The 24,553-nt window shown below is 49.6% G+C and overlaps 1 protein-coding gene across 1 annotated transcript in view; it reads left to right on the top strand.

Moving 5' to 3' along the window:
* ZNF277 (zinc finger protein 277) overlaps positions 1-24,553 on the top strand; it is a 40,649-nt gene that overhangs the window by 7,772 nt on the left and 8,324 nt on the right. The window contains exons 2-7 of the mRNA XM_023747451.1: positions 12,593-12,794; positions 14,278-14,366; positions 15,438-15,520; positions 21,042-21,133; positions 21,741-21,851; positions 22,652-22,784. Of these exons, the coding sequence (XP_023603219.1) occupies positions 12,593-12,794; positions 14,278-14,366; positions 15,438-15,520; positions 21,042-21,133; positions 21,741-21,851; positions 22,652-22,784 (710 nt within the window). The remainder of the gene's footprint in view (positions 1-12,592; positions 12,795-14,277; positions 14,367-15,437; positions 15,521-21,041; positions 21,134-21,740; positions 21,852-22,651; positions 22,785-24,553) is intronic.

Here is a 24,553-nt window from a genome sequence, read left to right as displayed (position 1 = left end):
GCCGTTGGTGGCGCGGGACTCTGCATTGCGGTTTGCTTACGGTTTAGGAGGCCTGTTAGAAATGCAGGCTCAGCCGACTCTAGCCAACAGGAACGCCCGTCTCCACGAAAGCCCTCCACATTTCCCATTTCAGATTTTAATTATTTGATTTTAGAAGAAAACCCTTGATTATATTTATACGTAAGGGACCAAGGCTTATTCTACCTGAAATTTGATGTTGAATGGCTAGCATGGAGCCTCCCAAGTTGCCCTCTTGTACAGACGTCAAGGTCCCGGCTCCTCCTCCAGGAGTGTCCTGTCCAAGCTGCCTGCCCCTCCACTCACAGGGCACCCCCTGGCCTGTCCTCCCCTAATTTGAGAGGCTAACCCTGCCTCTCAAATGTCGTCATCATCCAGAGGGAGCGGCCACCTTGTGAGTGACTCACTCGCTGTGTGTTTCCTAAGAGACAGATCAGGAGAGCACAGAGAACGGTCCTTGCAGTGCGTGTGGCTCAGCAAAGTACACCGTCCGTGTGTGTGCATTGAGGTACACAGAGTTATGGAAGCCCAGCAGGCGTGGGCAGATCGAGATGTGAGCTCTGCGTCCCCGCCGGGCCAGGCTCACGGTGCCCTGCTGGGGTGGGTGCCCGTGTGGAGGGGCCTGGGAAAGGCTCCGCTCCTCCACAGCCGGCCCTCTGCTGTGCTGCTGTCCCAAAGCCCTGTCTCCACTCGCTCCACACCCCGAGTTAAGGCGGCTCCTGAAATGCGAGGAGGACGACTCGCCAAGGAGCACTGTGTCCCGCACCTCAGCCCGGCCACCTCAGTGTGAAACTACCAGGTCATTTGCGAAATGGATTAAAGATGCGCCAATCAACAGAGCACTCCTTTCCTGAGCGCTGAGCCGAGAACAGGGGAGAAGAGCGAGAAGCTAATTCTAAGGAGCTTCCAGTGTCGTTTATGGAGCAAAATGTATACGCGGAAAGCAGAAGGGCCAGTAAGGATATTTCATTGAGTGACAGGCGACTTGGTAGGTTAGAGAGCAGCATTTCTCAAACTTTCTTGTAAGTGATGGAACTATTTTCCAAATTACCTTTCACTGAACCTCGATATATAAAAGCCATCAGAGCTAGGCCTCCTCGGTGGAAGATGACGGGGAGGCTGAGGGAGCCATCGCTGTGGCTGCCCCTTCATCCCAGAGGTCTCCTCGCGACCCGAGGCATCGGGATCACAGGTCAAAACCCCTGCGTTTAGCTCATGAGCACGAATGAGCGAGGGCAGGAAAGGCACCCGACCAGGTGGGGAAGCTCCCAGTGGGATCCTCGCAAGGCAAGTCGGTGTGTGGGGGTGGGATTTGAGTAGATGGAAACGAGGGAGGAGACAAGAAATACAAAGAAACACGGGCGGGCATCTGAGCGCAGTGAGAAGGTGAGGAGGGGGAGACGTTCCGCATGAGCTGGGGAAGGGGCAGCCGGTTGAGATGAGCTGGAAAGCAAGGCGGAGGCACTGGGTTGCAATCCCAGGAACTGAGTGCGGGAGGCTGACTGGAGGAGGGAGAGGATTGGTGTTTGTTCACCGGTTGTCCCTTCTTCTCTGGCTCTTCGCAGCTTCTTAGTGAAACACTGAGGCAGCCACCCACCTGCGCTCCTCCCTCCCTCGGTCCCCAGGGCCCTGTCACACCTGCCGCTGGAGCCTGCCTCCCCGCACTGCACCCCCACACAGCCCCGCGGGTCCTCTGTCCGCTGTGTGCAGTCAGGGCCCGTGGTGCCCTCCCCTCTCCTCCCAAAAGCTCCCCTTTGCTTCCCTCCCTGGATTGCAAGGGGAGCGTTCACCTTCTAAAGATGGAGAGCTGTGTGTGGCCACAGCTCTTTGTTCAAGGAGAATACATACCTTAATTCATAGAAATGCCAGGAACTAGGCAGTGACTTGGCTTTTCTAGTCTCAGAACTGTTCAGGTGTTTTGCTTTTTTAATTCATCGGTTCCCCTCTCCTCATTTTCTGTGTGCCGCTGACTCCTCTTCGGTTGGTCCCCATAGCAACACTGGATAATGCTAATGAAGCCGGCATCCTGGGCGCTCCCACAGAGCCTCTCTGTTAACTAGCCTGAACCGGCCTTGCATTTGTTATTTCCTTCCCTTAGAGAAATCGGGATTTGGGAATTTTCCCCGTGATCAGACTTCACTTCCTAAACTGTCTGACTAGAAATGGGGTCTAATTTAGAGGCACTTTGATGATACACCAGCCCTCCTCCCACCCCACACCACACCCTGTGTTAGTGGACACCTTGTCCTCAGGATGCAGCTCCCCAGCGGCAATAACCTCACCTGGGAGCTTGTTAGAGATGCAGGGTCACGGGCCACACCCCAGCCCTGGCATCAGCGGCTGGGGGGGGCGGAGGGGCACCCAGTGCTCTGTACTTACCAGGCCTCCCAGTGATGCACAGGAGGGAGACCCACAGGACAACACCCTCATATCCAGGTGACACCATGCTCACACACAGGAGAGACCCACAAGACAACACCGTCACAGCCAGGTGAGCGATGCTCACACACAGGAGGGAGACCCATAGAGACAGCACCCTCACAGCCAGTGTGTGATGGATTCTGCTAATGGATGGGAAATCATTTTACTGTGTGGTTTTCATATCTCCTAATTTGTTTATACTGTGAAATAGATGAGTACCAACTTGTCTGTATCTCAAGTTGGGTAAACTTCAAATAGAAAGTTTTTAAAATATCTGGCTATCTATGGGGTAACCTTAGTTAGCCTTTATGTAGAAAATCCTAAAAATCTTTTTACTGTGTTTTATTTTGGCACAAGAAGTATTTTTCTGTGGGACAGTGAACATTTTCATGTACATATTTATCCCGTGCTGCCACCGGCCTTGGTGGTACTTGGGGAAAACACGTCATCATAAATGTCCACTTTCCACGTGAGCATGTTGACGAATCAGAATCCAAGTTCTTAGCACCTTCTAATAGTATTTCCCAGGGGCCCACGGCACCCCACATTGTTCTTGTGCTCTGTGAGTCTCCTGTGCTCCCTTCCTGATGTTAGCCGTTGTATTAAAGAGATAATAGCCAGGCTGGTTGCTAATGAAGTCACTTATTCAACTGCTAGGTAATTAGAAAGACATTAACACACCAGCAGCTGCTCTGAATCTGTTTTGTTATCCCCAAATATAATAAAATAAGATACAGTGAATTTTTACTTTTGCATGCATTAAGCTAAATCAAGATTTGTTCTTCTGTCCTGGTTACAAAAGGCTGAGTCTCAGGTAGAGTCTTCTTGCCCTATTGTTCCAAATACTAGCAGGAGATCTGTTTCCCCTTAGGCTGCAATGACTAATTGTGTATCCCCAGGCACAGGGTGAACTTGGGGGGGGGGGGGTGTCATCACCCTCAAATCTGCAGGAAGGAAAGTGAGTCACAGAAGCTTTCCAAAGATTTTCTTTTTCAGATGCATTTTGTAAAAGTTAATTAACTACTAAGAAGGTTACTTTAAGAATTATAATTCCAGAGACAGTATCCAGTGAGTTTTTTCTATCAGTTTGCTTTTCATGGTTTTGTTTGCAGTATCCAAAGAGACTTTTATTTAAATGAAAAGAAAGGGAGGGAGGGAGGAAGGGAGGAAAGAAGGAAGGGAGGGAGGGAGGGAGGGAGGGAGGGAGGCAGGCAGGCAGGAAGGAGAGGGCAAAGTTTTAGGAGAGAGTGTAATGTTGGGGCTTCATCAGAGAAACCAAGGCACGTGTAAATGGTGTGAGCACACGCACATGGTGTGAGCACACGCACAAAGGTTACAGCTCGGACAGACTGAGTCTCCCTGATTTGGACTTCAGCCTCTAGTGTGTCCTTCCTAGAAAAGAGGAAAAAACAATGTTAGACAGTGTCCCGATCCCAAGTCAGCAGGTAATATGATCTAAGCAACACAGCGATTCAAAACAACACACAGGTACATGAGGGAAAACTGTCTTTAAAATAAATGACCGAACGGGTCAGTGCCTGTGTCTGGGCAGGCCGCCTGAGAAGTGGGCTCCCGCTTCCCCAGTGGCTAAGCTTGGAAAGGAGGAAGACAAGTCACCCTCCCCCTCAGCCTCGCGCCGTGGTTTTCTTTGATTGGCACTTCCTTTTGTTTCAAAATATGTTACATATTTTTTAAAAATAGGGATCATAGTATAAATACAGTTTTGCATAATTTTTCCTGTGCCACTAAATCTCTCAAAACACATTTCGCATAATTTGCTTAATTTCTAGAATCACTTAATCACTCTCTCATGGTGAGATGGAGGTCATGTCTACTTTTTTCCATCGTTTAATTAACAGCAGTAGGTGTCCTGAGTAAACCTCGGTCTTGCTTGCCTAGGGCAGTTCTTTCTGGGAAGGGGTTAGGCTTAGTTACCCGATTCACATATTCAGGTTACATGTGTGAGTGTGAGGAAGGCCTGAATGTAGGGCAAGAAGAGCTGCGGAGGCTGCTCGCAGAGGGCAGGATGGAAGCAGCAGGCCGGCCTGGTGGCGCTGTTCCGACTTCCGCAAGCAGCAGGGCACTGTTTTTTTTTCTCTTAACAGTTCCTTCTGGACTTGGTAGAATTGTCCATGTCATTTCATGTCCAATCACAGAACCGCGAGGTTCAGCCGGGGATGCTCGGCCACTGACCCCTAATGCCGCCTCGAAGTGGCACTCGCCTCCGGGTTCTCCGCGTCTGGCTCTGCTCAGGCAGCGGGGGGAGACCCCAACTGCTGCTCAGGCAGGGAGCACCTGCCCAGGTTGGTTTTTGTGGGTTTTTTTCATATATTTTTATTGGTTTCAGGGAGGAAGGGAGAGGGAGAAGCATCAATGATGAGAGAGAATCATCCATCAGCTGCCTCTTGCACACCCCCTACTGGGAATCGAGCCTCAACCCTGGCATGTGCCCTGACTGGGAAGCAAGCTGTAACCTCCTGGTTCTTAGGTTGACCCTCAACCACTGAGCCACACCACCCGACAGCTTCACGGGTTTTAAAGGTCCTTTCTGAGCACTGCATTGAAGCCTGGCTTCCCGCCCGGGCTCCCTCTGTCCTGGGTACCTGCTGTCTTCAGCTTTGACCAGGCGCCTGGGGGTTGGAATGAAGCTTTGACATTATCCTTCAACACCAGCAGTAACATACCTAGAGACCAGCTGTGAAGTCTGCTTGACCTCACAGACAGCCATTTGCTTTTCTGGCTTAAAAAAAAGGATGCGAAAGAAATTTGCTAAGTCCCATAAAGAGCTGACCGTGGGTGTTTTGATGCCTACATGTCTTTCTATGTTTCTGGTTGTGTCTTTGACTTTCAGGTAAGAAAAGCAATCACTTCACTTGGGCCTTTATATCTCACCTTTCCTGGGAGAAGAGAATGAGAACTCTGGGATTGGAGAGAACAGCAACACCTCATTTTCTGGGGCTCACCTCTCCCTGTCTGTTACCACATGTAACCTTTTGCCCCAAACCCCTGTATTCTCTAACCTTCACAGTCCCGCTCAAATGGGTCTGTTTTCACAAGTGTCTTTATAATCATTTCTCCACTGAAAGACCCCACGCTCATTTGTTTAATCCTCTTGCTCAGCAAAGCCTCTAGGCAGAGCTCTTGTGTGATTCGCTTGCCTCCACGTGCATATTTTTAATAGAAAACTTTTTTAAAGCAAGGTGACCTGAACTTCTCTTTGTTCCAAATAAAGTCAGCTTTTTTCTTTTCAAGTAGCATCCTTTGACTTACTTGAAGGCAATAAACATCTTAGAATTCTTAGTCTTTTAAGCATTGTGCTAAAAGTTTAGTCTCATCCTCTGTAAGCATTTATTCTTCTATTTTAAACTTTCATCTTCAATGTCCGTGGCATACGAGTGCCAGCAATGTGCTTGCTCTCTGTAGAATGTGCTGTTCCCTGACCCACGCCTTTCCGTGTCCACCGTGGGACTTACCTGCATCCATGGCGCCACCTCCTGCATCTGCCCTCCTCCTGTCTCACGCCTGCCTCAGTAGATTCTATCCCCCTTCATGTTCTGTCTTACAAATCACTGACATTTTAAGACACAATAAATTTTTTAAAAGATTATTATTGAGCCTGGCTAGTGGTTGAGTGTCGACCTATGAACCAGGAGGTCACGGTTCGATTCCCAGTCAAGGCACATGCCTGGGTTACAGCCTTGATCCCCAGTGAGGGGGTGTGCAGGAGGCAACCGATCAGTAATTCTGTGTCATCATTGATGTTTCTGTTTCTCTCTTCCTCTTGCTTTCACTCTGAAATCAATAAAAATATTTTAAAATAAAATAAAGATTATTATCAAGCCATGTTTATAGACTGCTTGCCCAGATTTGTCGTTAAAATGGCCAAGCTGCTGGCCAAGAATTTTCATCTTTAGTTTCCGTTTTTTAAATTATCTGTTTATTTGCCTTAATTACTTGTGTATTTATGAAAAATATACTGCATGTGGTCACTTTCTGTATTAACACATTAAAAGCTAAAGTGTTAATTGTCTCAGTAAGGTCATTTAATGACAAACATTTTGTCCCATGCAGTTATCTCTGAGCGTGGTGGGGGTTGTTTTTTTAATCCTCATCCAAGGACACATTTCCATTGATTTTTAGAGAGAGTGGAAGGGAGAGAGAGACACAGAGAGAGAAACATCAATGGGAGAGAGACACATTGATTGGTTGCCTCTCACGTGCGCCCCAACTGGGGCCGGGGATTGAGCCTGCAACCAAGGTACGTGCCCTTGACCGGAATCAAACCCAAGACCCTTCAGCCCGCAGGCTGACACTTTAACCACTGAGCCAAACCGGCTAGGCTAGGGCTCTCTGAGAATGTTTTGTAAACAATATAGAGGGTTATATATTTGTTAAAATATATTTTATTTTATTAGTACAAAATATTTAGAAACTTCACAGTTTAGCATTTAAGAGATCATTATGTTTTAAATTTGATTCATTTTTAAAAATGGATACTTTGGGTTGTAAAAGTTGGTGAACAATACTGTTTAGCTTTATAGGGATTTAACCATTCACAGTGTCCATAAAAAAGTAATAAAATTCGAAGAGAGAAATAATAAATGCTTATATACTGTATTTAAATAACATTGCTACAGTCAAGAAGGAGGGCAGGAATCCTAGGTCCGTGACCATAATCAAATACTAAGATGCTTGCTCAGGGAGCGTGTAATGCTCAGGGGCTTCCTCGCTTTTCAGACTCTGCGTCTCTTTGACAGCAGGTTTTCATTCCCCGCGTCAGTGCCCGAACTGCTGCTGGGGGCCTTGGGTAATACTGTCTGTCTCTTTCCAGGCAGCATTTTAGCTCCCTGTCCGGCAACTTTATATTTGGACGTTTTGGAATGAACCCATTCCAGTTAAACTGGGTATAAAGCTGTTTTGGTGACACAAGTGCTGTTTTCTCACCGTTTGGGGGAATAAAACTGTAGCTGCCCCGAGGAAGGGCAGAGCCCCCAGTCGGCGTGGCTGTAACTGGACGCAAACAGCTGAGGTGAGTGGTCGGGGGCCTGATGAGCCTGCGCACGGGGCTGTCGTATCACTTTCTGGGCAGCCGCATGCAGAGACCCAAGTCTGCAGGTCCCAGCGTTCGTACCTACAGGGAGCCCTGGCTGAGCGCTGAGACACTGTCCCAGGAGCACTTTCCAGTGTGGGGGCAGCTGGCTGCAGTCACAGGGAAATAACAGATCTGTGGGGAGACGGGGTAAGGAAGCTACTCAAAACCTATGTAACCAAGCAGCCCGGTCCCAGGAGCAGCGGGTTGCGTGCACACTGGACTACGTCCGAGTCAGCCCCGGCATCCGGCATCCCCGAGCTCTGGACTCGCGCTGCCTCCTGCAGGACAGAGCCCCTCGGGGACTTTGGTTCCCAGGGAAGACAGTTCCCTCAGAGTTAAACACGGGCTCAGGATGCAGACCTCTGCCCACCAGCTGGTTTGTTGTTCAGGTTTTCATTTTTAGAGCAGTTTTGGGTTTACAACAAAATTGAGAGGGAGATAAAGAGATGTCCCCACAAGTGCATAGTCCCCCCATGGCCAACACCGCTCACCGGAACCAAGGATGGACCTACGGTGACACCCCATAATCACCAGAGGCCACCGTTTACCTTAGGGTCACTCTTGGTGGTGTACATTCTGTGGGTTTGGACAAATATATGATGACGTATGTCCATCAGTATTATATCATACAGAGTGTTTTCATTACCCTAAAATTCCTGTCCCCCCTAACATCTGTCTCCCCACCCCCACCCCTGGCCACCACTGATCTTTTTATTGTCTCCGTGGTTTCGCCCTTTTCAGAATGTCAGGTAGTCGGAATGGTGCAGTATGGAGCCTTTGCAGATCGGCTTCTGTTAGTCAGATGCCGGTAAGACTCCTCCGTGTCTTCTGGGCGTCTAGCACTGCGCAGTATCCCACTGACTGGATGGACCGGTTTATCCATCACCTGCTAAAGGGCATCTTGGTTGCTTCCACGTTTTGGGTTCATTTCTGTTAGAAATGTTCGGTCCGGGTCTAGTTTTGGGGTTTTCAATGTAGGTGTTCAGTTTTTCCAGCGCCACTCGCTGAGGAGACTGTCTTTCTTAATGCCGTGCTCTTTACGTACAGGAAGCAATGCCTCCCCAGCGTCTCCATGTGCTGACCTCGGGAAGGGCAGCAGTTCTGGAAGCCTCCAGTCATTGTAAGGAAGAACTTACCTGGGATATTCAGGGATTTTGATAAATTTGCTCCTCATTTCTTTATATAATACAAAAGCCTGCCCTGGTTGCATCAGATCATTGTTTTGCTGGAAAAATACTATTAACCAATACAACTTATATTTATACTAACATTATTCTTTAGTTTATTAAGTATGTATTAGCAAACTCACATTAAAGAAACACATTGTATCACTAAAGATTAGTTTGGTTACATTTCACACAAAGTCATTTCTATTTTTAGTCTCCTTACTATTTACAAAATATCAACAAAACTGTTGTACTAAAAATTACTCATACTGATGGATTAAGACATCAAACACTAAACTAAAAACATGACATAGCTATTTAATTTTGGAAATAGAGAAATATCAGTCCCACAACTTAGAAATTTATGATTCTATCCAAAACACTAATTACACGTAATAGAGAATATCAGATAGGTAATTTACAATTTTCTAGCTGCCAACCCGATTCATGCAAATATTGACTCGAATGCTAACTCCGAAGTAATTAGCTGTCAAGTCAATCCGTGAAATGAGGTTAAGCCCGGCCTCTGTGGGTGCAGGATGCACTTTCCACCCGACACCCCTCGCCTGGGAAGCATAGGCAGGCCAGCCACCAGCCAGATCTTTCGGAGTCAGAATTCACTCCCTATCTCCTCCCTTCCCACCGTCCCCCTGGGAGCTCAGTAACTAAGCACTCACCAGTCCGCCTGTTTCCCATTCCTGCCCAAGTCCTCTGTGTGTCCGTCCTCTGGTTCCACTGGCCCTCCTGTCGCTATTCTGATGAATTAGATTTCCATTAACGGGGGGTAAAATGTTAGCCCCACCCTATACTGAGATCCATCCCCTAGGAAGACTTTCCTTCATTCCTCCTGACTTGAGTCATTTTTTCCTCCCAATCTCTTAGCCCTTTATTTACATAGCCAACTTTGCGTATGTTGACTTGCATTATAATTATTCGTACTGTTGTCTTACATTTTCCTCTAGATGAGCAACTACTTCAGGATAGGAGTTTTATGTTAAGCTTTGTATTTTTAGAGAGTTTCTAGCATACATTTTCTGCATAGTAGGCATTCCGTTATAAAATGGTAAGCTTAATCAAATTCTGCATCTTAAATGTCAAGATTTAAAAGGTGACCAGATAAAACTGCTTGCTTTACTTCTTAATTCTGCCAGTCACCATCACATTGAGGAACTCGTCCGATGACATGCTTTTTACTTAAAAAATTAAATGTTAAAGAAAAGTTTGGATAAGTAAGTCTATTCATCATCTCATTGTTTTTCTTTTGTATATATTTTTTCAAGCCTAGTACTGGAACGTCCTTGTATGTACGTGAATGTTGTGTGGGAAGTATTGTGTGCAGTTCATTGTGACTTAGGCTCCTTTCAGCTCATATTAAACATGGTTTTCAGTATTTCTCGGTGTCTTCCTAACTGCTGTTTAGCAAGTGCGCACCCCCGTGCACAGACCCGCCCTAACTCACAGGCCGGCTCTCATTTGCACGACCTCACGCCGTTTCCGTCACTCTGCTTTCTCAGTAAGGTTGTAATAAAGGTTGCGTGGCTCTTTTGCTTGTGTTAATTAGCTCCTTGCTTCCAAGCACAGCTTTGGTAGGTGTAAGGGCTGAGTGTGTGTACGGCCCTGTTCTTGCCCGGAGGAGCGGCAGCCCGCAGCGCCGAGTGAGGGCCAACCCTGCGCGGCCCCCTCGGTGGGCCCAGCGAGTGCCGGAGTGTGTGGCGCCCATGTGTTTGCGTCCACCCCACTCCCCACTCTCTGCGAGAGGACAGTAAATCACTCTCAATACTGGGCCTCGGTGATTTACAAAATGAATCCTCAGCCCCGGGGAAATTAAAGAAGGGCCTTACAGTCTTACTCTGAGCTGTGGAGATGGGTTGTGGTTAAAAAGCCTAGATCCAGCCTTTCCCCTTCTCCAGATGCATGGGGAGGAGACCTACTCTTAGCAGTCAGAGAACTGTCTCCTTTAGGAAGTAGAGGCCGTTCTGTAGTGTAAGAGAGAAAACCCTCACGAATGTAGAGATAAAGTTACCTTCCTGGAGTTTAAGTATCAGGATAAAATCAAGACAGTAAAGGAGATCGCCTAGGAAGGATAAACGTCTGCCCAAACGAAAGCGTAAGGGACAGACTCAAAAATACTGTCCAGGCTTGGTAACACTTATTTGAGCATTTAACTCAAATAAGTTACACAATGTAAATAAAGGAGAAGCAAAGAAATGTCCACATTGAAAACTAGGTCCCTAGGAACAGGGTTCCGCGAAGGGCTAGGCCCTGCCCCCCTGGAATGGGCTTGGCTCGTTAGGGCTAGGCTCCGCCCATCAGGACGAGGCTAGCCTGGGCTCTTCTGGACTGGGCTAAGTTCGGCTCTTAGGGTGTAAAAAAAAAAAAAAAAAGAAAACTAAGAGTTTGTTTACAACATTTTCCAAATAAAACACCAAAAACAAACCAAAACACCCTGCCAGTCTTGATACTCCCATTTTTTAGGATGGTTATCAATTAATTAGATTATCAGAGTGTGATGACCCGAAGCACCATTTTAGTGACCCGAAGCGCCATTAAACAGTATGATCCTAGGTGGCAGGTAATGTTTGCTCATGTTACCTTTATGTAGAGCAGGGGTCCTCAAACTTTTTAAACAGGGGGCCAGTTCACTGTCCCTCAGACCGTTGGAGGGCCGGACTATAGTTTAAAAAAACACTATGAACAAATTCCTATGCACACTGCACATATCTTATTTTGAAGTAAAAAAACAAAACGGGAACAAATACAATATTTGTATTTGCATGTGGCCCGCGGGCCATAGTTTGAGGACCCCTGATGTAGAGTATGCTGCCTGTTGTCATGTTCCAGTGGTTGTCAAATATTATTATCGAGTTTCATAAGTATACTAGAGGCCCGGTGCACGAAATTCATGCACGGGGGGCGGGAGGGGAGGTCCCTCAGCCTGACCTGCACCCTCTCCAATCCGGGAGCCCTCAGGGGATGTCCTACTGACGGCTTAGGCCTGCTCCCCATGGTTCTCTGCTGTCTGCGGGGCCCGCTTGGCTGCTCCCGGGTCACCGCCAGTGACAGCCAAGCGGGGCCTGCTCTCAGCGGCCGCCAGCGGGGCTGAGAGGACTGGGCACCACCATCTTTGTGTTGGAGTGGTGGTTAAGTTGCATATTACTCTTTTATTAGATAGGATTACTTCTCCCACCCTGTGTTTTATAAAACTTAACCTACAACTAAGAACTGTAGGGTCCAGAACGCCTTGATTTCATTGCCTAATTTAATAGACAACTGGTAACACACCAATCTTGTTGCTACTTCTTCTAAAGTGCTTGTATATTTTTAATAATCTCCCAGTTTTCATGTGAGCACTCGCCTCTGTTCACAAGAACTTGAACTACGATACGTAATTGCGTAATTAGCTAGTGGTAGATGTCAGTCAGCATTGAAAATTGCCACCTGGGCCACCCAGCTCCTGCAGCGCCACCCCATGTGAGAGCTCCTCTCTGCACGTGACAAATAGCAACAGGAGAGGCTGCAGGTGCGCAGGAAGCAGCTGGGGAGATGAGCTGGTGTCCCTGAGGCCTCGGTGTGCGCTCACCTCCCATCCAGCGATGACTCGGCCACAGGTCAGCGCCCGGCCTTAGACCCTCCAGGGGCCCCCAGAAGTGTTGACATGGGCCAGTGTCCAAGCTGAAACAGCTGCCCTGCCCATCGGGTTCCCCATTCAAGCAGCAAATGGGGAATGTGAGCAGTTTTGCAGCCTCCTCCTCCAGGTGGCAGAGCCGTTTAAAATGGTGCTGCGTGTCTGGCCTGTGCGCTTCTTCCTGAGACACGCCAGTACCTCGGGGCCCTTTCACGCAGGAGGGAAATCCTGCGGAGGCCGGTGTCAGCTCCTCTCTCCTCGCTCTCCCAGATGGTCAGGACTGCATCCTGGAGCCGCTGTCCCTGCCCGAGGGCGCGGGGCGCAGTGGCACCCCCGAAGGCTCGCCCTCGGTGCCCTGTATCTTCTGTGAAGAGCACTTCCCCACGGCTCAGCAGGACCCGCTTCTGAAGCACATGATCATCGAGCACAAGCTCGTCATAGCCGATGTCAGGCTGGTCGCTGACTTCCGAAGGTAAGTGTTGGTGTCGTTCATAAACGAGCGAAGGCCTACTTCTGTGTAAATCATCCCTATTCAACATGCGCATTTGTAGTCTTTAGGCTTCCCCTGGACTTTGAGGGGCCTTAGCACTCTGTCCCCTGGAGTGGGGAGGCTGCAGGGTAGGGGTGGCGCACGCTGAGGCATTCCTGCGGGTTCTGGAGCAGACCCGCTGCCCCAGCGGAGGACTCCCTTTGCCCCTCCCCAGGCTGCTGGCTGTGGGCCTCCATCAGCCTGGTCCCATTTTATGTGTGGGCCACAGGCGCGCTCTCGCTGGGTCAGGCCTCCCAGGCAGGCGCCCAGGAGAGATGTGCCAAGGCCCCAAAGGGCCGTGTTCGGAACAGGGATGCTTGACCCCCTTTACGCACAGAGGGCATTGTCCGAGGAGCTCTCACGGCGGAGCCCTTTGCCCTGAGGAAAGGCTCCTGTCACCGCACCCACGGCGGGGTCCTGTTGGTGTGGAACTGGCACGAACGGCCATCACGTGACACTGTCGACTATGGAGCCCACATTCTGTCTCCTGTCTCCCCCGAAGGAGACCGCGTTCTCCTGGTCCCAGTCCCTGAGTGGGACTGCCGCTGCCAGTATACGCCTGTTAGACACATGGGGAGATGGACAGCGGGCTGCCTCTGTCCTCTCCCTCCCTCTTGCATCAGACATGCAGGTCTGGTGTTATGTTCTGCTTTTACTAGCATATCAGCCTGTGTGCCTCTAACTCTGCCCATTAGATAGAAGAATTCAAAACTTGACCGTCTTTCCCAGCCGGTCAGTGGTTGAGAGTCGACCTATTGACCAGGAGGTCATGGTTCGATTCCCAGTCAGGGTACATGCCCAGGTTGCAGGCTCGATCCCCATTGGGAGGCGTGCAGGAGGCAGCCGGACAATGATTGTCGTCACTGATGTTTCTATCCCTCTCTCCATGTCCTTTCCTCTGTGAAATCAATAAATAAATTTTTTAAAATATCTTTTAAAACTTGACCATCTTTCCAAAGGCCAAGTTCACCACACATCAGACACATACAGAACTTTTTTGGAGCTCTTTTCTCTTGTTATAGAGACATTGGCTGACTTCTCATCCCATTATTATCATGACATCTGTTATTCTGATGTGTTAAGATAGACACCCAACTTTCCATTGATTGGAAAATGTGTACATTTTTAATTCATATAAATTAAGTGTGATTTCAGAAAAACTTCATTATCACATAAAATAATTGATTTTTAACTTCCCATATGGCTGTTTATTGAATTTGAGGATAGTCGAGTTTAATCATTTCCATGCCTTTACGGGGTAATTTCACTTTATTAAATACTTATTTTATACTTCTACAATGTTCTGCCTTTCGATGTATAAATTGTCTAGCAGTGTTCAGTCAACATTCGCTTTGTGGCTTTGGATAATTAAATGTTAAAGGGCTGTATTGAGTCTCCTCACCACCTTTTTTCTTTGCCTGCCCAGGTACATCCTGTACTGGAGGAGGAGGTTCAGGGAGCAGCCCATCACCGACTTCTGCAGCGTGATCCGAATCAACTCCACCGCTCCGCTGGGTCAGTGCGCGTCAGGGCTGCCGCCTTTTCCCGGGACCCAGAATTCAAAGGGGGAGTCCCACTTCCTCAAATCAGAATTCTCTCACTTCCCCGAGAGCCAGCCCCACTGCTTCCTCCCTGTGTCACTCAGCACTGACCCTATAGACCAGCGGTTCTCAACCTGTGGGTCGAGACCCCTTTGGCGGTCGAACGACCCTTTCATAGGGGTCGCCTAAGACCATCCTGCATATCAGATATTTACATGACGATTCACAACAGTAGCAACATGACAGTTATGAAGTAGCAACGAAAATAATTTTATGGTTGGGTCACAACATGAGGAGCTGTATTTAAAGGGCCAGAAGGTTGAGAACCACTGCTATAGACCCTCCTGCTACCAATCCAAATTAAACTGCTGTGTTATTGTTGCCTAACTTCAATAAAGCTAAGAGACCAATACTTCAGAGGAGAGCTCTTAATAGACACACACATATAGATATAGATATAGATATAGATATAGATATAGATATAGACATAGACATAGACATAGATATAGATATATAGACATGGATATAGATATGGGTAATAGATATGGTTATGGATATAGATATAGATTAGATAATAGATATGGGTATGGATATGGATATAGATATGGATATAGGTAATGGATATAGATATGGATATAGATTAGATATAGATATGGATATAGATATAAATTAGCTATAGATATTAGATATAGATAAGGATATAGATATAAATTAGATATGGATAAGGATATAGATATGGAAATAGATATAGAGTAAATATGGATATAAGTATGGGTATGGATATAGATATGGAGGATATAGGAATGGATATGGGTATGGATATAGATTAGATATACACGTGGATATAGATTAGATATGGATATGATAAGGATATGGATATAGATTAGATGTGGATATGATAAGGATATGGATATAAAATAGATATGGATATGGATAAGGCTATGGATATAGATTAGATGTGGATAAAGATATAGACACACATATTTTAAGGAGTAAGGCCTGGGGAAAATGGTAAATATTGTCTCACTGATTTCTCTCCTCACAGAAGAGCAGGACAGCTACTTCCTGCTGTGTGACGTGCTGCCGGAGGACCGGGTGCTGAGGGAGGAGCTGCAGGCGCAGAGACTGGTAAGGCCTGTGCGAGGGACGCACAGTGGCTGGGAACACACACTCGTCACTGTGCTGTTGTTCTCTCGTTGTTGCTGGTTTTACTTTTATTCCAGAAACTTTCAAACATGCACAAAAGAGGAGGCACTACATCCAGACCTTAGAACAGTAAAAGCGTGCCCGTGACTGAAGATTAAAGCCTTCCGTGCTAAAAACGCAGGGGCAACTTGGGGCTCTGCTTTGCTTCCTGGATTACCTCTAAAATAACAGCAAAGCTTCCACATTTAGGTGTAATTTTAACCGCCTGACACATGCTGGGGTTCAGCCGTCGTGGAAAAATGCCGTCGGCTGACATGGAGTGGAATTGAACGCTCCCCCCACTGGAATGCGCTCTGTCCGCCCCAGATTTATCCTGGCCAGAGGCCTGTGCTTGGTGCACACAGTGGCCTTTCTCCTTTCCAGCCTGAGCCGCGGAGAGCTAATTTTAATAACTCAGCAGCTGTCGTCTTTAAAAAGGGTAACAGTGTATTCAAGTGTTAAGTGTTCATTTTCATAAGTCCAACAGGAAGTCATTTTTAAGTTACTTTGTTTAAAAGTGCGGTTTTTCATTGCTGTTTGTGGTTACGCTCGATTATTACTTGGAATGGACCTGTCCTTCCTTCAGGGGCTGCTTATTAGTGCTCCTGGGACCTGTGGACTCGGCCAGATGTGTTATGAGGGAACTGGGAGGTCACTATTTCTGCTAAATCCTCACGGGGGCGCAGAGGAAAATAAACCCTGTCGACCGTGATCACGTGATCTGAGAAGTCCCTGAGGCGCGTTATATATTGTGAACGTCCCCAATGATGATTTCTCCCGCAAGGAAGATGGTATTGTTGGATGTTAATTTATATGCAAGAAAAATATGCTTTTTCTGTAGCAGCAAACCCAGTGAAGTAGCAGAACTCCTGAGGTTCTCTTTTCCTATTCTCACGTCTTAACATCTGCAAAACAGGGATCAATTTGCTGTCATCCTTTATGGATTTGTTTGCTTATACCTATTCATAATTTTTCATTTCCATTAGTTTTTTCACTCTTGCCCACGGTGGCCTTAATTGAGAATGGCCAAGCGGTCATAATGCGGGTACCCATAGGGTCTCTTTGTAAGAACTCAAACCCCACTGCTTCCGCCCTGTGTCACTCAGTACAGACCCTCCTACAACCAACCCACTGCTTCCGCCCTGTGTCACTCAGCACCCAGAGTCTTTACTGAACGTCTACAGATAGACTCGCGTCCCTAGAAATAGCTGTATCCATTATTGTAGATGACAATTAAATTCTGACCCAGTTCCCGCCTGGGGTTTTCCCCACATCCATCAGGAGGTGTCCTACATTCAACTCACTTTGGACACTTGTCTTCCCAAGAGCATAGGGACCTCAGGTTAAGGGCTCAGCCCGGGCTCAGCCCCTACTTTAGATGCCAACCACAAGCTCTGACCCACCGGCTGTAGAGCGAGTTGCTCCTTGGGTTCAGTGAATCTGCTAGAGCAGCGCGCAGAGCCCCGGAAGCCTGTTGGCTGCTGGTTACGCGTGTGTCGCACAGATAGGAGACAGCGACTAAGCTCAGTTGGGGGAGCAGCACAGGAAGGCCCACGCAGGGGCCTCTGCCCATGGATCCGGCCGGAGGACAGCACGTCGACACATTGTGGTCCATCAGCCCAGGAGCTCCGCCCCTGTCCTGTGGGTCGGTGTGGAGGCTCAGGCCTGCGGGACCAAACCATCGGCCGTGGGTGACGGAGCTCGGCCTCCAGCTGCTCGCCCTGCAGGGAGGTGGGGAGGGGTGGGCCTGAAAGTTCCGATCCTCGGATCACGTTGACTCCATGTCCCAGTCCCTGGGTGCCCCCAGAGTCGCTCCCATGCACAGCAGGAGACACCCATGCAGCCTCGACCCCTAGGAAATGCCAGGGACCTCAGGAGCCGTGTGCCAGGACAGAGGCAAGACCAAACAGACACTTCTCACTGCAGATCACATCACACCTGTCACCATCCTCAGTCCCACAGACGGGTGGAGGTGCTGAAAGTGAGCCTGATGGCAGCTTACAGAAGCAACTTGCACAGAACTGCAGGCCGCTCACACAGTCACTGAATTCCTGCCTAACCAGGTGATCGCACCCAGAAGTCAAGGCGGGCGTGTTGTAAAAGCGGGCGGCCTGAAGCAGAAGGACTGTTACATGTGCTACGGAGACGATGGTAGGATGACCTGTAGCGCTTGTGAGACGGAGGCCAGGCACGTGTCACACTCAGGACAGCCTCTACCCCAGAGGTCCTCAAACTACGGCCCGCGGGCCACATGCAAATACAAATATTGTATTTGTTCCCGTTTTGTTTTTTTACTTCAAAATAAGATATGTGCAGTGTGCATAGGAATTTGTTCATAGTGTTTTTTTAAACTATAGTCCGGCCCTCCAACGGTCTGAAGGACAGTGAACTGGCCCCCTGTTTAAAAAGTTTGAGGACCCCTGCTCTACCCCATGGAACGCGCTCGGCAAGTGTTGTTGATCACGCAACTACCAATAATACCGCATCTCACCAGTGAGAAGGCCTGGGGAGCAGGAGAGCTGTGGAAAGGGAGGGAGGGTGCATACGGACCTAAGTGGACAAGAGAAAATCCTGGTGTCCTAAATGACATTACAGTGGCGGAGAGTGAGGGCAAGAGGCGGGAGCGGTTAGCCAGTTAGCAGCTGTGGGCCCCTAACAAGGCGCTCCCACTCCTTAATGTATGTCGGAGCCGTGACTCAACCTCCACCTCCCGTGGCTGAGCGGCCACCAGGACCCCTGCACCGGCCCCTGTGGGAGCTCTCAGGCCTGTAGCCGGTGACCAGTCAGAAGGGTGAAGAGCTCTTCCTTGTAGACTGTGCACCTGCCCTGGAACTGGCCTCGCGTGCGGCGTGTGAACCTGCCTGGCAGACTCTAGTGAGCGTTGTTGACACTGTGATGGGAGACGGCAGCCTTGGTTTCACCTTGTGGCAGAGCAAGCTGTTCCGTGTGCTCTGCCATTCCAGACGTCAGCTTCTGCTTTCCTCTACAAACACTTCCTGATGTGCTCTAATCGCTTTCTCCTGATGGGCTGATTTCTGCCATTTCCCCCCTGACGCACATGCTTGTTCCTGCTCCCGTGTGCGACCCCTGTGCCTGTGCCGAGAGCCACCTGCTCTGTGTGCAGCTTCATTCGCGTTGCCCTGCCTACAGCGCATGAGTCAGGATGGACGAGGCGCTGACCCGACCCTCTGCTGCCCAACGTGACATTTTAAACCCATTAGCGCACAGCCTGTTGTGACGACCCTCCGCCTAATCCACAGGCTGGCCTTGTGTTCTTACAACAGTGGCTTTTACCCAGCCTGCTTTGCAATGACAATTTATCTGGTTTCATCAGCTGCTTGGAGAAGTTCACATGCGTAACATCTGAGGCACTCTTCATTATAAGTATTTCTCTCTTTGGAGCGTGACCAGCACGGCTAGAGAGCAGTCCAACAAGTCTGTGAATAAAGTCTATTGCGTGCACCAGCATGGCTTGCTACCATGAAGACCTCGCCTCCCGGATCTAAAACGGGGCTGTTCTGTGCGCTGTGCGCCCTGATGGCGCGAGGTCCCGTTCTGTGGGTCAGAGCTCCAGCATCTTCCACGGCTGCGACTTCTCTGCCGGCCTCCCAAGTCCGGCCTGCACACGTCCAGCTCAGGATTTGCACAAACATCCAAGCATCCGGTAGTGTCCTTGAGCTCCTCTGCAGCTCCCTCCTTCCTGGTACCTTGTCCCACAGATTCCCCTCACTTGAATATCTTTTTTTTTTTTAATGTGTATTTTTTTAATTGATTTCAGAGAGGAAGGGAGAGGGAGAGGGAGACAGAGAGAGAAACATCATCGGCTGCCTCCTGCACACTCCCCACTGGGGATCGAGCCCACAGCCAGGCATGTGCCCTGACAGGGAATTGAACTGTGACCTCCTGGTTCATAGGTCGACGCTCAACCACTGAGCCACGCCAGCCGGGCTCACTTGAGTATCTTAAACTCCTGTCTCTTTTTTCTCTACCAAGCAAGGCAGCTGTAGTTCAATTGGGTTTAATTTTTCTGTGTTGCAAGTTGAAAAACACCACCCAACAGAGAACGATGTATTTCTCTTAAGGGCCCAGCCCTGTGCTGTCTGTTACCCGATGTCAGAAAACAGATGAGATATCTGCAGTGTCCGTGTAGTTCACGGGAGTGTGATGTCCTTTCTCCCATGATGCTGGGAGCTGAAGAGCAGGAATTGGCTCTATTACGGTCACTCCTGAAGGTTTTCTTCAGTGGATTACTGTTGCAGATGTCTGGTGAAACATTTCCAGAGAGGCCACATGGACCGGGATAAGCCGCTAGACCCTTGCTCGTATTTAAGCTGTTCCATAAATACTTACGGAATCAGCAGTAAACTTCACGAAGCTCCTATTTTGAGCCCCGTGCAATGAGAGACGCTGGAGAGTAGATGCCAGTGTAATACAAGAACAGTATAGAGACTTTTTATAACTTCAAAGACTTTCCATATCCTTTCCGCAGAGAAGCAGGCGGCCGCGCCAGAGAGGGTGGGAGTGAGCAGAGGATGGCTGCTGCCTGGGTAACAATTACATCCCACACTTAATAACCCGGGCGCAGTCGAACCCTGTCCATCAATTACCCGACTTCAGGTGGTGCCAAAGCGTATTTCAGATTATCTGAGTCAGAGTAATTATACGTGTAAACAATGTTTAGGGGAAGTTTTTCCAGCAGCCGAGGGAGGATGGCCTGAGGGAAAGAAGGTGAGGTCGGGAGACCCTGGAGACGACTCACGGTAACCCCACAGCGACTGGTTGGAAAGGGCCTCGGCGACGGCGCTGGGAACGGTGGAGAGAAGCAACGGGAACCGTGGTGCAAGTGAACAATTGATCAGAACCTGATTCCAGAGTAAACGACCACAGGAAGGAGCAAGTCAAAGACTCACCACATTTTGTCTCTGGGAGACGGTGAGGAGCAGAGATGACTAGTGAAGAGGGAGCAGGACGAGGTCGGGAAGGACAGTGAGGCTCCGTGGACTTGAGTTTTGTGCACAGCCTTCAATGGAGTGTCTGCAGGCATTTGCCAGTGTGGGTTGGAATTTATTTTAAATATATTTTTATTGATTCATTTTTTTAATATAGTTTTATTGATTTCAGAGAGGAAGGGAGAGGGAGATAGAAACATCAATGATGAGAGAGAATCATGGATCAGCTGCCTCTTGCGCGCCCCACACTGGGGACCAAGCCCATAACCCAGGCATATGCCCTGACCAGGAATCAAACCGTGACCTCCTGGTTCATAGGTCAATGCTCAACCACTGAGCCACATGGGCCAGGCCTGGAGTTGGAAGTTAAATGCAAGTGGAATGGAGACATTTAAAATGCTGTCCGCGTCCCTATACGCTGCCCCCTGTGCTTCCACCCGGTGTCTCCCGTCCGGGCTGGCCGTGCTAACTGTGCACCTACCAGGTCTCATCAGGCATCTGCTTCTACTTTGCAGAAAGGAATTCTGGAGCAGCAGCAGCGGGAGCGCAATGACAACAACTTCCATGGCATCTGCATGTTTTGCGATGAGGAATTCCTCGGGAACAGGTTTGCCATCGTGCATGTCTTTAAACGTGACTATTTCGTGTGAAAACTCATCAGAACATTAGTGATGTCAGAACTTATATCAGTTAGTCCCATGGAGCCTTTCCTGTTATCAGCAGTGATTTTTTTAAAAATGCCCAACAGCAGAGGTGAACTGTCGTTGCTGTGAGCAGAGGAGGGAAATGCCTTTTCTAATTGGCCGACAGGACTGTGAGCAAACGGCTGCAGACACACTGTCCACGTTAACGTGTTAACTCTGTGAGCACGTTGGGTGTTTGACTTTGGAAAAGGAATCACTAAGTTTCTGTGACCCCAGCTCACAGCCGGTCACGTTCATCTCAGGCAGCTGTCTCTCCCGGTCCCCGTGATGAACTGGAAAGGAAGGCACTGTTTGTTTAGTAGTTTTAAGGACAGAAACCCAGTTCACCTGTAGAGGGAACCCTGACAGTGGCTCACACACCTGGTAGCTGTCTTCATGGCCTGGTGTGTGTCTCGGTAACACTTGCGTGTACTTCTATTAGGTTGTTTCCCGTTATACATGCGCTCTTGCTGACCTGACTTGTTCCTGAGTGACGTGTACATAATACAAACTGCTCAGCTTTCTTCCTAGATCTGTGCTTTTGAACCACATGGCCAGAGAGCATGCCTTCAACATCGGGCTGCCGGACAACATCGTGAACTGCGGTGAATTCCTGCGCACGTTGCAGAGAAAGCTGGACAAGTAAGTACTTCATGCAGCACAGCCTGCAGCCCTGAGTCCTGGACTCGTTGAATGTTTAAAACTTAGCTTACCTGAAATAGCTACAGAAATGGACTCTTCATTTTTCATGATGGAGGACCTCTGTCGGGTGCAAGTCTCATTCTGTGCAGATCATGTTGTCTTTTTAAGTGAAGACGGCACCTATCCCCAGCGCTGCATTCCACCTCAGGTGCGCGCAGTGAGCTGGGAGGCGCACGCTCCCGTCCGGCCTAGGAAATGGAGCGCCTGGGGTTGGTTCTGTCTCCTCGCACCCTCCTCGGAGCGCTTCCCAAACCACGGTTCTGAATGTGATGTGTGATTTCTTTACTTCTCACTATAACCTACTAGTGTTTCAGTAAATATCCTGCACATGTGGTATGTTCTTCAGCTTCATGTGAGCTACGGAGGCTGTGCATCCTCCCGCCTGTTTAGGGCGCCCGACCGGGCCTCGCTGCTGCCCTTGGGGAGTGCAGCCACGCGTTACCATTGTCGTCCTTTGAAGAACAGGCCTCTGTTTGCGTGTGCAGCCGGGGCAGGTTGATTAGTAAACCACCTAAGTAATAGGGGGCATTAGCTCTCTTTGTTTCGATTTTAACTAAACAGCCAGCTTAGCAAGCGCAGAAATAAACACGCATCCTGCCTAGCCAGGCACTTGAAACGGGGGTCGGCGAGGGGGCGCGTCCCGGTGGAAGGTGCGGAGTGGCCTAGAATGAACACGCGTGACCGGAGAGTGAGCAAGCGGCTGCCCGGCCTGCGGAGCCCCTGACCGCCTATGCCTGCAGCCTGCAGTGCCTGTACTGCGAGAGGACCTTCAGGGACAGGAGCCTGCTCAAGGACCACATGCGGAAGAAGCAGCACCGCAGGATCAACCCCCGCAACCGGGAGTACGACCAGTTCTACGTCATCAACTACTTGGTAAGTCCTCCTCGCCTGCAACGCGATTGCTCCCCCAGACGGCCGCCTGCCGGGGCGTCCGAGACTGCCAGCAGCAGTGCCGGGGCCGGGTGTCCCGGCATGTCGAGCAGCCGCTGGCGTGGGGAGGGGAGTGTGCAGAGCACAACAGAACCACTGATCTCGCCTGCAGAAGTGAGTGCCCAGGAAGCACGTGGGTGTGCACGCACTCCCCCGTTTCTCCTGTGTCTGCTCCTGAGGCCAGAGCCCTGTGCTCTAGTCAGAGTATGTGTTGGCCTCTGGCCGCGCTGGGGCTGTGCTAGCTAATTCCTTAAAACAAAACAATCTCTTCACTCCTCCCTCCTTCCCTGGTAAAAACCTCCCCTTCCCCACCCACCCCCACAATTATCTTTGTTATTCTCTTGTGCCAGTTTATTTTTAATGGCAATTTTATTTTTTTAAATATATTTTTATTGACTTCAGAGAGGAAGGGAGAGGGAGAGAGATAAAAACATCAATGATGAGAGAGAGTCATTGACTGGCTGCCTCCTGCACGTCCCCCACTGGGGATGGAGCCCATAATCTGGGCATGTGCCCTGACTGGGAATCAAACCCTGACCTCCTGGTTCATAGGTCGATGTTCAACCACTGAGCCGCACAGTCCAAGCCCTATTTGTAATGGGAATTTTAGAGAAACCAAGTCATTTCAGTCATTTCACTGGGCAAGAGGACTGTTACGTGTGTGGCTTTTAGGACGGACTCGCGGGGTCACAGGGTAAGGATTTTCCACTCTGAGAGCTCTCCTGCTCAGAAACCGCAAACCCACGGACGGCCGGAGGTCCCGTTCCTCTGGGTTAGGAAAAGGGGTTCGGGGGAGGCGTGTTATTAGGGGCATTGGGGAGTTTACGGGGGTTATGATTGACACAGTGACCACTGCCCCTGCCCGATCTGCTGATGGGGGTGAACATAACATTAGGAAAAGCACTGCCTGTGTGAAGGGAGGGAGGAACTGTCGGGGGGGCTGGCCGGAAGGTGCTGTGTCTGGCACTCCCCAAGCACAGGAAGTGGTTTCCCTTCACGGTGAGTGATTGGCATGCGGTGCAGCCTCAGAAGGTTCTCTGGACAGAGGAGCATGTCCTGACTGTGTGGCAGCGTCTGCTCTGGGTGGAATTTCTGACTGTTCTGCGGAACCCGTGTTGGAATACATTCCCCTGGAAGCGGGCTTAGCGTGTGTGAGGATGGACTGCGAGGAGCCATGGTTTGCTGCCGACGTTTTACAGCCGGCTCGGGGCAAAGGCTTAGGGTTAGGGTTAGGGTTAGGGCATCCCCACCCTGCTCTAGAGAAATAAAAAGGGACTTGGAAGAGGGCTGTTGTTTAGACCAGACTGAGCCATGTAGGCAGGTGAACGCACAGGTGAGCGGCGGTGTTTTAGGAGGTGACAGCCAGGCAGGAGGAGCTGGGACAACAGAGGGCCTTCTGGTTGGAGCACCTGAGCAGGTGGTGGGCCGCGGCGAGCCTGGAGGCCATGGCGAGGATCGGGATTTCGTCCTCCGTGTGCGCAACACTCCCGGAGGGTTCATAGGGACGGGGAAGGACGGAGGGTTCATAGGATCGGGATTTCGTCCTCCGTGTGCGCAACACTCCCGGAGGGTTCATAGGGACGGGGAAGGACGGAGGGTTCATAGTGACGGGGAAGGACGGAGGGTTATAGTGACGGGGAAGGACGGAGGGTTCATAGGGACGGGCCCCGGCGGAGGGTTCATAGAGACAGGGAAGGACGGAGGGTTCATAG

Source organism: Myotis lucifugus, unplaced genomic scaffold, assembly GCF_000147115.1.
Source record: "Myotis lucifugus unplaced genomic scaffold, Myoluc2.0 scaffold_882, whole genome shotgun sequence".
Lineage (NCBI taxonomy): Eukaryota > Metazoa > Chordata > Mammalia > Chiroptera > Vespertilionidae > Myotis > Myotis lucifugus.
This window is presented reverse-complemented; position numbering and strand designations above follow the sequence as displayed.